The 15,125-nt window shown below is 36.6% G+C and overlaps 1 protein-coding gene across 2 annotated transcripts in view; it reads left to right on the forward strand.

The window, feature by feature from the left end:
- LOC128663281 (uncharacterized) overlaps positions 1-15,125 on the forward strand; it is a 264,171-nt gene that overhangs the window by 208,011 nt on the left and 41,035 nt on the right. For both annotated transcript variants that reach the window (XM_053717535.1, XM_053717536.1), the window contains 2 exons: positions 11,581-11,615; positions 11,885-12,059. In XM_053717535.1, coding sequence (XP_053573510.1) covers positions 11,581-11,615; positions 11,885-12,059 — 210 coding nt within the window. The remainder of the gene's footprint in view (positions 1-11,580; positions 11,616-11,884; positions 12,060-15,125) is intronic.

The raw sequence follows: 15,125 nt of genomic DNA on the forward strand, positions 1-15,125 counted from the left end.
GTAGTTGTACTCAGCAGTTTAATGCCCCTTTAAATATTAGTATAACTTTTATTGAGAGATGTGCTTTAATGTGTTAAATATTTAACTAAAATCTCATATCTCACAGAATTAACCGTTACAGTAATTCTTATGAGTTCATATTATGCATAAAATTAGTATATGTGATTATTGTTTTGGAGGTTTCGCTGCAATCAACTACTTAAAATATTGTGGGCCAGATTACAACTGAAGTGCGAAAATACCAATGGCAACAAAACCTTATATCACTCCTGCTATATCCAGCAGATGGTTCATTTGTTGTACCTTTCAAAACTTTAGTGAGCGGCATACATTGTGCAAGCCCAAAGTGCTTTACAACAGCACTATCTCTAGTGCTAACAAAAAATTACCTGAAAAACAAAATAAAAAAATCCTAAACCACCCATCCCTCCATCAGAATTAACCCCCTAATTGACATAACCCCATCCCAATTAACCCCCACAACTAAGCCCCAGTAATTGCTATTAATTACTAAACTACAGCCCCCCCTAGCAATTACTACCAATCTCAATAAACCCCAATCACAATTATCCTCCCACAACTAAAATACATAAACAACAATAACCCCTAAACTGCCAGACTGCAAGTAATTTCCTAACTCCTAGACCCCAAAGCAAAATCCCCCTTATTACCCCCTAATCTGCATAAGCCACAAAACAAAATAACCTGGCTATAACTCTCCTAATGCCAGAACTCCCCAAAAAAAATCCATCCCAATCAATCACCTAGCTGCCATAACCCCAATGCAATGAAAATGCCCCTGTTTTCTCTCTGTAATAACCCTATCACAAACCATCTCTCTTTTAACACCTATTGCCATAATCTTCACCATAAAATTCCAACTGCTTTTAACCTCCCCAACGGCCAGACCCCTTAACCACCATAACCCCATTGCAAAAATACCACCCCCCCATAACAGTACATTCATTTAGGATGTTTTTATTTTATAAAGATAAAGCAACAGGATGAATTGGTTGAATTACATTTTTAAAATTAACTAAAATAATAGCTGACCATGAGCCAAAATAAAAATAAAAATGGAAGGAGCAGATGAACTGTATTAAAATAAATAATTCTGGAGAAGAGGCAGAACATATCAAGGGTAGGGTTGCCACCTCAGCCATGTTTTCCTGGACACTTATGAGTTACACATGCTGCAGGGTGTGCAGGGAGGAACATGAATAATGCTGTCCAGGATCACTATTTTTTTTGCTGTCCAGCAGCACAATGCATGTTTCCCTCTGAACACCCTGCAGCATGTGTAACTCATAAGTGTCCAGGAAAACATGGCCGAAGTGGCAACCCTAATCAAGGTGCAGTAAGAAGAGGACACAAATTTATGCAGGATTAATAATTTTTAACTTATAATTGATTTTAGTATTTTTTTTTTTAACTTAGTGGGTTTAAGGGGTTTTGAGAGTCTAAGGGCTGTGTCATTTTAGATAAGGGGCCTTGTGGTGGGTGGGATATTACCAATAGGGTCAGTTTAGTTGGGGGACCTTTTGGTTGGAGGGTCCACAGTGGGGAAGTTTACAGGATATGGGATAGTTTTTTGTTTTTGTCTTAAAAACACATATGGGGGGCATATTTATCAAAGCATCAACTATGTTGCATTTGCCGGCGTCAATACGCTTGCTAAACATTGCTGTTGCGCATCTGAATATGATTTCCTTATTTATCAAAAAAGCCATCAAAAGCATGCGCGTCAAGTACGATGCGAAGAGCATTGGACTGGTGTTAACTAACATTCATCAATGTTGCGGCTATTTGGGTTTTCCCAACTTTATTTATATTATTTCATTACTGACAAAAGGAAAAAAGACCAATGGCACTACTAAATGTTAAGGCGGACTATTGCCTAGTAGAAGGATACTCCAGTTCAATGCCAGTGAGTTCTTAGGATGGTGCTGTGTATTAAAAGGATACTGAATAGAAACAGTAGTTGGATAGATAGACTATTCAACAAAAAGTATACACTAAATAGCACTCCAAAGTCCTAATAATGATAAGGCACTATAAGAGACTTTGGCCCCTAGTTATCAAGCCGTCAACCTCAAATACGCTGGAATTCCGCAGCGTATTTGTGGCGAGGCTGATTCGCCTTAGTTATCAAGCCCTAGACACCGGCAAAAGTAGAATTTAGTGACGTAAGCTTCGATCCGCCGGACTCAGTCCGACACAGATCGATTCTTACGTCACTACAGATGTTCCGCACACAAGTTCGGCACAATCTGACTACTTTTGCTAGTTATCAAAAAACTAGCAGGTACGCTCGGCACTTTTCCGGCCCAGCGCCCTGGAGGCGGCGGATCCCATAGGAATCAATGGGAGTCTGACCATAGCGAAAGTTCACGTCCGCTGCTGCCAGAAATCCCATTGATTCCTATGGGAGATGTCTGCACCTAACACCCTAACATGTACCCAGAGTCTAAACACCCCTAATCTGCCCCCCAACTAAATAAATGTATTACCCCCTAAACCGCCGCTCCCAGAGCCCACCGCCACTCTAATAAATATGATAACCCCTAAACCGCCGCTCCCGGTCCCTGCCGCAACTATAATATATGTATTAACCCCTAAACCACCACTCCCAGACCCCGCCGCAACTATAATATATGTATTAACCCCTAAACCGCCTCTCCCGGACCCCGCCGCCACCTACATTATACCTATTAACCCCTATCCTGCCCCCCCTACATCGCCGCCACTATAATAAATTTATTAACCCCTATCCTGCCCCCCCTACACCGTCGCCACCTATAATAAATTTATTAACCCCTATCCTGCCCCCCTACACCGCCGCCACTGTAATAAAATTATTAACCCCTAAACCTAAGTCTAACACTAACCCTAACACCCCCCTAACTTAAATATTAATTAAATAAATCTAAATAATATTTCTCTTATTAACTAAATTAATCCTATTTAAAACTAAATACTTACCTTTAAAATAAACCCTAATATAGCTACAATATAAATAATAATTATATTGTAGCTATCTTAGGATTTATTTTTATTTTACAGGCAAATTTCAATTTATTTTAACTAGGTACAATAGCTATTAAATAGTTATTAACTATTTAATAGCTACCTAGTTAAAATAAAGAGAAATTAACCTGTAAAATAAAAACTAACCTAAGCTATAATTAAACCTAACACTACACTATACTTTAATAAATTATTCCTATTTAAAACTAAATACTTACCTGTAAAATAAACCCTAAGATAGCTACAATGTAATTAATAATTACATTGTAGCTATTTTAGGATTTATATTTATTTTACAGGTAACTTTGTATTTATTTTAGCTAGTTAGAATAGTTATTAAATAGTTATTAACTATTTAATAACTACCTAGCTAAAAGAAATACAAAATTACCTGTAAAATAAATCCTAACCTAAGTTACAATTAAACCTAACACTACACTATCATTAAATTAATTAAATAAATGAGCTACAAATAACTACAATTAAATTAAATTAAATAAACTAACTAAAGTACAAAAAATAAAAAAAGCAAAGTTACAAAAAATAAAAAAAATAAGTTAAAAACATTTCAAAAATATTACAACAATTTTAAGCTACTTACACCTAATCTAAGCCCCCTAATAAAATAACAAAGCCCCCCAAAATAAAAAAATTCCCTTCCCTATTCTACATTAAAAAGTTACCAGCTCTATTACCTTACCAGCCCTTAAAAGGGCCTTTTGCGGGCATGCCCCAAAGAAAACAGCTCTTTTGCCTGTAAAATAAAAATACAACCCCCCCAACATTAAAACCCACCACCCCCATACCCCTAATCTAACCCAAACCCCCCTTAAAAAGCCTAACACTACCCCCCTGAAGATCATCCTACCTTGAGCCGTCTTCAGCCAGCCGACCACCGATGGAACCGAAGAGGAGATCCGGAGCGGCAGAAGTCATCATCCAGGCGGCGCTGAAGAAGTCTTCCATCCAATTGAAGTCTTCATCCAGGCGGCGCTGAAGAGGTCTTCCATCTGATTGATGTCTTCATCCAAGCGGCGTCTTCAATCTTCATCCATCCGGAGTGGAGCAGAGCCATCTTCAGACGAGCCGAGGCGGAGCCATCCTCTTCTTCCCGACGACTAACGACGAATGAAGGTTCCTTTAAGGGATGTCATCCAAGATGGCGTCCCTTCAATTCCGATTGGCTGATAGGATTCTATCAGCCAATCGGAATTAAGGTAGGAAAAATCTGATTGGCTGATTGAATCAGCCAATCAGATTGAAGTTCAATCCGATTGGCTGATCCAATCAGCCAATCAGATTGAGCTCGCATTCTATTAGCTGTTCTGATCATCCAATAGAATGCAAGCTCAATCTGATTGGCTGATTGGATCAGCCAATCGGATTGAACTTCAATCTGATTGGCTGATTCAATCAGCCAATCAGATTTTTCCTACCTTAATTCCGATTGGCTGATAGAATCCTATCAGCCAATCGGAATTGAAGGGACGCCATCTTGGATGACGTCCCTTATAGGAACCTTCATTCGTCGTTAGTCGTCGGGAAGAAGAGGATGGCTCCGAGTCGGATTGTGTGAAGATGGCTCCACTCTGCTCCGGATGGATGAAGATTGAAGATGCCGCTTGGATGAAGACTTCAATCGGATGGAAGACCTCTTCAGCGCCCGCCTGGATGAAGACTTCAATCGGATGGAAGACTTCTTCAGCGCCGCCTGGATGATGACTTCTGCCGCTCTGGATCTCCTCTTCGGTTCCATCGGTGGTCGGCTGGCTGAAGACGGCTCAAGGTAGGATGATCTTCAGGGGGGTAGTGTTAGGTTTATTTGAGGGGGTTTCGGTTAGATTAGGGGTATGCGGGTGGTGGGTTTTAATGTTGGGGGGGGTTGTATTTTTATTTTACAGGCAAAAGAGCTGTTTTCTATGGGGCATGCCCCGCAAAAGGCCCTTTTAAGGGCTGGTAAGGTAATAGAGCTGGTAACTTTTTAATGTAGAATAGGGTAGGGAATTTTTTTTATTTTGGGGGGCTTTGTTATTTTATTAGGGGGCTTAGATTAGGTGTAAGCAGCTTAAAATTGTTGTAATATTTTTGAAATGTTTGTAACTTATTTTTTTTATTTTTTGTAACTTAGCTTTTTTTATTTTTTGTACTTTAGTTAGTTTATTTAATTTAATTTAATTGTAGTTATTTGTAGCTCATTTATTTAACTAATTTAATGATAGTGTAGTGTTAGGTTTAATTGTAACTTAGGTTAGGATTTATTTTACAGGTAATTTTGTATTTCTTTTAGCTAGGTAGTTATTAAATAGTTAATAACTATTTAATAACTATTCTAACTAGCTAAAATAAATACAAAGTTACCTGTAAAATAAATATAAATCCTACAATAGCTACAATGTAATTATTAATTACATTGTAGCTATCTTAGGGTTTATTTTACAGGTAAGTATTTAGTTTTAAATAGGAATAATTTATTAAAGTATAGTGTAGTGTTAGGTGTAATTGTAACTTAGGTTAGTTTTTATTTTACAGGTTAATTTCTCTTTATTTTAACTAGGTAGCTATTAAATAGTTAATAACTATTTAATAGCTATTGTACCTAGTTAAAATAAATTGAAATTTGCCTGTAAAATAAAAATAAATCCTAAGATAGCTACAATATAATTATTATTTATATTATAGCTATCTTAGGGTTTATTTTAAAGGTAAGTATTTAGTTTTAAATAGGATTAATTTAGTTAATAAGAGAAATATTATTTAGATTTATTTAATTAATATTTAAGTTAGGGGGTTTTTAGGGTTAGTGTTAGACTTAGGTTTAGGGGTTAATAATTTTATTACAGTGGCGGCGGATAGGGGTTAATAAATTTATTATAGGTGGCGACGGTGTAGGGGGGGGCAGATTAGGGGTTAATAAGTTTAAGATAGGTTACGGCGGGGTCCGGGAGCGGCGGTTTAGGGGTTAAACTATTTATTTAGTTGCGGCGGGGTCCGGGATCCACAGGATAGGGGTTAATAACTTTATTATAGGTGGCGGCGGTATAGGGGGGCAGGATAGGGGTTACTAGGTATAATGTAGGTGGCGGCGGTGTCCGGGAGCGGCGTTTTAGGGGTTAATACAATGATAAGAGTTGCGGTGGGGTCTAGGAGCGGCGGTTTAGGGGTTAATAACTTTATTTAGTTGCGGGGGGCGCCGGTATGGGGGTAGAACAGTGTAGTTAGTGTGGGTGCTTAGTGACAGCTTGTCAATAAAGCTGTCAAAAAGCCGAAGAGCAGCGAGATTGGATGAGTGATAACTCTCACAGTCCGCTGCTCATCGCCCCGTACTTGGTGCACGGCTTTTTGACAGATTTATTGATAACTTAGGCGAAATTTTTCAGGTCAGCGGTGGCGATGGTAGGCGAGCTTAGGCGGGCGTATTGAACCGGCGAAGGCAGGTAAAGTAGACACGTTGATAACTAGAGGCCTTCATCTCATTATAAGTAAATAAAGGGGTCAGATAGAATCAAAATAAAATATAACTTTTAATGATAATATTACAAGATAACATACAAGATACATACAGTTAAAACTACGAATTGGAGGATGTTCAACGTGTATGTGAAAGTGTGTGCTAGATTAGTATCAACACAAAGGTCCAAATAATTAAGGAGTGGAACCGCTAATGATAAATATATTCAAATTATATTCAAAGTCTATCCAGAGTAGTACTTAGTTGCTCAGCTGGTATAATGTACTGACTGAGAGTAAATAAGACTGACAAACTAAGAACAGTGAGTTAAGTGCCTAGGTAAAGTAAGTACCAGCTCACAGGTAAATCCAAAATGAGTTTGCTATATGCTAGAAACATGTGGGTATCATAAGATTATGCATAAATAAAAGTATATTAGGTTCAAGAGATAGCACCACGTTGTATTGATACTATCATGACTGGTAATAGGTATTGAGCCTATGACTAAAGGAATTGAGTCAAAAAACAACAAATAGATACAGTAGTAGGTATTGAGGCTGGGTTATACCCTGATATGGCTACTACATTGAGTTAAATAGCTAAGTTGAGCTATTAACTACGATTATACAAATCATATCAAACCAAAATTAGTAGGGTGCTGTATGATTGCATTAAACCAACGTGATGAGTCACTCACAAAGGTAAGTCTAGGAAGTCACTCGTGATGAAGCAAATAAGATAAAAAACAGCATATGCTACTACTTCTTATTTTTAAGGGAATTGCAGTATTAACACTGAGTGTTATTTGAATAGTGTCAGAGAACCGGATGATAGACCTTATAGGTGTCAAAGAATTTAAAAGAGCACTTGATAGGGAATCAGTGTAATAGCAAAAAATGCTACTAAGTGGAAGAATATGTATATATATTGGTGTATGTATAGTTTTGCAGTTACAAGTACTATTGAGAGATAAACACTAGTGAACCCAAAATTAAATCAGATATGTAGTTATAACATGGTTACTGTATCCTTGAGAACAGGTAATTATGGGTTAGACACGTGAATCAAAAATAAACCAATAGTAGTATAACTGGCTATATGTAGCTAGATGCTTGTCAGCATAAAGTAAAATACACCATACATGTTGCTTAGCCTGACAATTACAGAAAAAGCATCTTCCAGTAAGCACGAATGATATAAAAACCCCAATGCAACTATTAGGTTTATATAAGATAGGTAATCTTAGTTAAATATTTACTTGTTATGGCACAATCACAGTTGATGGTGATGTTGCTATCCCAGAAACTCAGTAAAAGTATAATTTACAAATGGTTTCGCAATATGTCTAGTAAAACTGCAACTCCATATTTATTCACTGAATAATTGACAATGAATTTGCCTTATAAGTTAATGGCATACATAAGCAGTAGTGTGATTTGATATAAATGCAGGGAAAGCGTAACTGACATGATTGTTAAGTTTGTATCTAAAATGTGTTTTTAACTGTTCTTCGTGGACAGTCTACTTTTAAATGACACAATACTAATTACAGTGATGTTCACATCACTGTAGCTAGGTGGAGATAAGATTTTCAAGTTTTTGTTAAGTATGTCGATATTGTTTCAGCTCCACGGAAATCTACTCGGTAATGAGCTGTGCTGAATAGATTCAGCTGAGCACTATCGCTAGGGACTAGCTAGACCAATAACAATAATCGGTAGTTCATATATTTAGATTAGCATAACGTATGTTAGGAGAAGTGTAATAGCAACTAAACAGGGCTAAATATGAGCATTAATAGTACACAGAGAAACTCGGCATCTAGTGGTTAAAATGTCCTCTAGATATCCAGTCTTAGTATAGCTTGTAAGCGGGTTTTGCTGCAGCCGGGTAACTCCAAACTAATAGCTGGGTCAGTGAATTAGCCTGTATAGAGTACTACTACACATTAATGCCCCCAAGGAATTATAAAAAGGACCACGAAATATAAGGTCACGCTAATTGTGCCTCCAAAATGCTACCTAAAACACAGGAGTTCACTGGACTCCTTACCAATTCCCTGACATGTTTCGCCGCTTATCGGCTTTGACAAAGGGTCACTCCTTAATTATTTGGACCTTTGTGTTGCTACTAATCTAGCACACACTTTCACATACACGTTGAACATCCTCCAATTCGTAGTTTTAACGTTTGTATCTTGTATGTTTTGGTTGTTTTTAATATTATCATTAAAAGTTATATTTTATTTTGATTCTATCTGACCCCTTTATTTACTTTTAATGAGATGAAGTCTCTTATAGTGCCTTATCATTATTAGGACTTTGGAGTGCTATTTAGTGTATACTTTTTGTTGGATAGTCTATCTATCCAACTACTGTTTCTACTCAGTATCATTTCATTACTGTCCACGAACAAGCACATTTCTCTTTAGCACATTATTGCATATAGTGTAAATGTATTCTTTTTCTGAGCAGGGCTAATTGCGAATATAGCAAGTAATTACATATTTGGTGCAAAGTGGATAGTGAATTATTCTAATTCTTTTTAATATTGTACAGACATATTGTAGTATGTATAAACACACATATATAATGTATATTTTAAAGGGATAGGAAAGTAAAAATTTAAGTTGCATGATTCAGACAGAGCATGTAATTTTAAAACACTTTAAAATTAACTTCTATTTTTAAATGTGCTTTGTCTCTTGGTATCCCTTGTTAGAAAAGAATACGCACATATCCTACACTAGTGGGAGCTAGCTGCTAATTAGTGCCTGCATATATTTGTCTCTTGTAATTTGCTAAATAGATGTGTTCAGCTAGCTGCCAGTAGTGCAATGCTGTTCCTTCAGCAAAGGATAACAAGAGAATGAAGCAAATTTGAGAATAGAAGTAAATTTGAAAGTTGTTTAAAATTGTATGTTCTATCCAAATTATGAAAGAATATTTTGGGGTTTCCTGTCCCTTTAAGAGCTGGGTCAATTTTCTCTCTACACCTGTCTAACCCCTCCTGATTGCAATCTATTTTTAAAACCACCCTACACAGGTGTTATAAAAGGGGCTGGCATATAAGACGACATTTCTTACTGAAAATGAAATTCAAGAGAAGGAAGGAATACACTGAAAATAGCATGACAGTAAAGAGGTGATTTTAATTTCTGCTGTATCTGAATCATGACAGTTTACAGCTAGGTGGGCTATCCCTTTGAGCTATCAGCTTAAGATTATATTGAATCAAACATGAATTCGAATTTTAAAATCCTTGTCTAAAATATTACACTGTGTGTCCTAATGTCAGCATCTATGTTTATCTTTAATACTAATTTCACATATACATACTTTCAAAGTATAATACACAATGTAACAAATGGCACTTACAAGTTCTGATGAGTGATCAATGACACAAGTATCAAGCAATTTGATTTGTTAGTGATAGTTTATGATGTGTATTTGAATCATATTGGATGATGTCATAAATCATGTGATTATGCATATTCCAATCAAAAGTGGTGGAAAAATTCATTAGTGTGTGGGTTATTTAGGAGTTTGCGTCATAATTAGTACAAAAAGTGTTGAGTCAAGTATGGCGCAAAGTGGACAGTGTGACTTATATTACATGGCTTAAACATGGTGCATATAGACTTTTCCAACAAATAAAAAGGAAGTTAGCTATATTATGTTGTGTATTTATTTCATTTTTATCTCTATATCTATTAGTGCAACAAGTTTGGAGCAAAACTTTGCACCAAATATGTAGAAATAATATTGTCACCTTGCTTTGTAATGAGAGACAAAGTTGTAGCATAATCCATAAGTAGTAATTTTCATTTTTCTCCCTATATCTACTAGTGCACCAAATGTGGAGCAATAATATTGTTTGATTTAGAAAGGGTATACAATTGTAATAAAGTTTCTAATTTACTTTTATTATGTAATATGCTTCATTCTCTTGCAGCATCGAACACAAGCTTTGTGTGTTTTCAGACTCCCATTGAGTTCTATGGGATCCGCGACCTCAAGGGTGGCGGATTGAAAACTAGGTACGCTGCGTTGGAAAAATGCGAGCGTAAAGGTAGAATTTTTGATAACTTAGTGAGAGCTTAAAATAGTGTCAAATAGGAGGGCAAATGAACAGAATTCCACACAAATACCACTGTTTTCAACTCGCATCGATCTGTGTCGGATTGAGATTGTGGAATCGTATTTTATGTCCCAAATTTCAACATTTGCCGATCTTGACACTAAGAAAACTACGGTGGATCAATCTTGCGACAATTACGACCCGGAATTCATGCATATTTTTGGTTGATGCTTTGATAAATAGGCCCCATGGTGATTTGGGTTGAAGAAAAAGGCAGATTATAGTGTGGGATTTTGGAAATGTTTCTATACACAATCTAGCATCTTTACTGTGCTTAATTATTTGATTGCTATGATGCATTGGCAACAAAAGCATGTAATGACTTATGTTAACTAGTAGAATATTAGCCTAAAGGGACATGAAACCAACAATGTTTTTTTCATGGTTCAGATAGAGCATGTGATTTTAAACAACGTTTCAATTTACTTCTGTTATCTAATTTGCTTTATTCTCTTGGTATGCTTTAGTGAAAGCATGCCTAGGTAGGCTTAAGCACAGCAATACACTATTATGAACTAGCTGCTGATTGCCATTGGCTCACCTGATGTGTTCAGCTAGCTCCTAGTAGTGCATCGCCGCTCTTTCAACAAGTGATACCACAAGAATGAAGCAAATTTGATAATAGAAGTAAATTGGAATGTTGTTTAAAATGGTATGCTCTGTCTAAATCATGAAAGAGCAATATTATTTTTTATGTCCCTTTAATTATTTCAGTATTTCCATAGCTTTATCACATAAAGCTATGGAGTCTGAAAATGTAGGAATAACATTTCTACTGGATCTTCGTGGTAATCTTTTTTTATAATGTATTTAAATGGAAAATAAGGACAACATATGAAGAATACAAAACAGTAATTGAGAAAAATGAAGGTTTCTTTGTAAACATACCCTCCTATAACCACTAATAAAAACACGTTTATGCTACTTATTGCATTTATATGAATTTGTTTCCTTTTATTTTAAAGCGACTCAGATGCAACAGAACTGCAGGGTGATGAATGTAAGTAACCAGACAATACATTTCCTTATTTTAAAAACAAATGGGCTTCAGCACTTGTAATAAACTGATTTTTTTCCCTGCACTGTTAATATTTCCATGCCACCATCTGAATGAAGCTGTCTTTATTTATGAAGCTATCTTTTTTTCTTTTTACCGCCATTTTTTTTTTTTGTAATAATAATTATTACTGACTACGCAATTCTCATCACATTTTAATTAAATAGAATTCACAACCTTTTTTTTTAACAAAATGTTGATTTCTGGAATAGGCATTCCATATGCAATAAGTGAAAGAAGAGACCTAGAAGACAACTTAGATTCCATGTATTATGCTGTTATACCTTCACCGGAGAAAGAGCAAGCAGGGGAAAAATGTCCAAAGGAAAGCGAAGTGTGTATGTTCTACTCTGTGGTGCAAGTTGACACAACAAAAGCACTAAAATAGTAAGTAATAATTTCTCATTTCAATTAGCATATTAAATATGGATACGTGGCCTTAAGAGATATATATTAAGAAGCAAATGGGATAATTACTACATTGACACAACTGAAATAGGCTTATATTTATGTAAAACAACACATAATACAAAACTTGGCCAGTTTTAATAACTTGCCTCTTTTTCAGTGCCTCCAGTGTCCAGTGAAATATACACTGCAAAATATTTTTATGCTCTTTTTGTTTTTACCACATCAAATTGTCAATTAAAATTCCTACGATAAATATAGTAAACATAGCTGTAGTAAGCGTAAAAAACTCCTGTGCTTTCAACACAGACATCTATTCTGATTGGCAAGCACTTAATTCTTTGCTAGCTTTTACTGGGGGCATGGAAAACCGCTACCAATGTCTTACTAATATGTTTACATAGAAAGGACAGGACCATTCATGTGTCCATCTTTCCCTGTCCAATTCTGCCATAAAACTAATGACTGATGTTAGGAATAGCCAGTCAGCCACTAAATGTTGGATTTTAGTCATACAGGTTTGTCCAATAAAGCCTTAACCTAGGGAAGTTGGAAACAAGAGAAGGCTCAGACATTTTAATCACTTTGACTAGTGCAAATTGAAACATGCAGTTTTGTGAATTCTGTGCCTCTGTGAACTAGTCATTGGGGTTGAATTATCATTTTCGAGCAGACATGATTCATTACAGCGAATCATGTCCACTCGACATCGCTAAAAGCAAACTGCATACACTGTCCACATTAATCATTGCACAAGCATTTCTGGTGAAATGCTTGTGCAATGTCGCCCCATGCTCACTGGCAGTCATTTGGCCACTATCAGAGGTTGTCAATCATCCCAATCACCTAAAATTCAATTAAAAAGTTGTATGTTCTGTTAGCATTGAAATATGTTATTTTAATTGTTTGAATCCTATGTAAGATTTTTGTTAATATTAGTTGTCTTTTTTTTTTGCTGTTCCCATTGAAAATAACAACAACCAATATAAATACAATATTCATCCAAAATGAATGCCTGCATGGCAAAGTTTGGCTAAACCAAACTTATAGAAAAATCTGAAACGAGTCTTTTGGACCAAATAACATTTTCACCTGTGCACATGTCTAATCTGAACACCACCACCTTTAGAAGTCGAGGGCCACTGATGCAACTGTGAAGAAATTAGTTTAATTTTCAGCCACTGCTGGCTCCTTCACCATGATTCACCCACTGAACTCTCAGCACTTGCAAAGCCTCTTTCATTTTAGATATCAGTTGAATCCTGTGATGCATAGCTTTAGCACTAAGGCCAGGCACCTGCAAAAACTTACCCACTCGGATTACCTGACACAAGAAATAAAGGGCAAGATTACAAGTTGAGCGCTAATTTACTGTGCGCCTGCAAACTTGCAAATTTGCCCATTTATGGGTGCATGATAAATAACCAGCCTTTACAAGTGGCTGGTTATTGCTACTGTGAGCTTGTGGTAGCAAGCTCTGGTTTATTTTTAAAATGTGCCTCAACTGCCCCCCAAACAAATTGTGTGGTGCCTTTTAGAAAAATAAACAGATGAGCATTTAAAAAAAAAAAAAAAACTACATCAAGCAGTTTTTAAGGGTTAAAATTGGCTAGTGTGGGGTGCTTTTACTTTGCGGCCTTTGGGGACTGTGTGTTAGCTATAAATATATATGTATATGCTTCTATACATATACAGTTGTAATTAAAATTATTCAGCCCCCCATTGCAAATCAGGTTTATTGTCAAAATTCACAGACTTTCAGCTGTTTGCAATGAACAAATCAAACAAAAGCAATTAAAATAGCTCAACACAATAAATGCTTCAAGTGGTTTCCCCAAATTCAACTGAAATTGCAACTTTTAATGAATTCTGCAGTCTCAAAATTATTCAACAAAATGAAAAGAATCGCTCACAACACAAATATGCAAAACATGTGTCTCAGGCATACCTGATACAACTAATCAAGGGCCTTATAAGTTGCACCAGGTGTGCTTGAGCTAGAACACATGAAATACCTGAACTTGCTAGGGTTTTGTTAAGTGTCAAGTTTGACTGCATGTTAGAAATATGGCTAAGTCAAAAGAATGGTCTAAAAAGTTAAGAGTAGAGATCATTGCCCTTTACAAACAAGGTATAGGATACAAAAAGATAGCAAAGGCACTGAATGTTCCTAGAGACATCGTTGAAAGCATAGCTTGCAAGTTAAAAGTTAAAGGAACAGTGGTTACACTACCTGGGCAGGGCAGAAAAAGGAAGCTATCAATGTCTGCAACCAGATTTCTGAGAAGGCAGGTTGAGAAAAACCCTCAAGTGACAGCAAAAGACCTGCAGTAAGAATTGGTGGCAACAGGCACTGATGTTTCAGTTTGCACAGACGCGTACTAAACACAAAAGGTTAACATTCCAGAAATCCAAGATGTACACCACTACTGACCCAAAAAGTCGGCTTCAAAATGCTCAAAATCATGTAAATAAGCCACAGAAGTTTTGGGATTCTGTTCTGTGGAGCGATAAAACAAAACTGTAACTTTTTGGCCCGATTGATGTCTGGAGGAAGAAGAATGAAGCATATGCTGAAAAGAACACTCTGCTTACAGTTAAGCATAGTGGTGGCTTGGTGATGCTCTGGGGCTGCTTTGCATCCTTTGTCACTGAAAACCTGCAGATTGTGGAAGGCAAGATGGATTCATTGAAGTATCAGGAAATACTATGAGATAACATTATGCCATCTGTGAGGAAGCTGAAGCTTGGGCGTCATTGGACCTTCCAACAGGACAGGGATCCAAAGCACCTCAAATTCCACCAAGGCTTGGCTGCAGAATATTCTACAGTGGCCATCACAGTCACTTGACTTGAACCACATAGAAAATCTCTGGTGGGATTTGAAGAAGACGATTGCAGCACGCAAGCCAAATAATATTACTGAACTGGAGGCCATTGCTCATGAGGAATTGGCTAAGATTCCTCAGGAACACTGCCAGAAGCCGGTATCTGGTTATACATCTCGTTTGCTGCAGGTCATAACAGCAGAAGGGTGCTCTACTA

This window comes from Bombina bombina, chromosome 6 (genome assembly GCF_027579735.1).
Source record: "Bombina bombina isolate aBomBom1 chromosome 6, aBomBom1.pri, whole genome shotgun sequence".
In the NCBI taxonomy this organism is placed as follows: domain Eukaryota; kingdom Metazoa; phylum Chordata; class Amphibia; order Anura; family Bombinatoridae; genus Bombina; species Bombina bombina.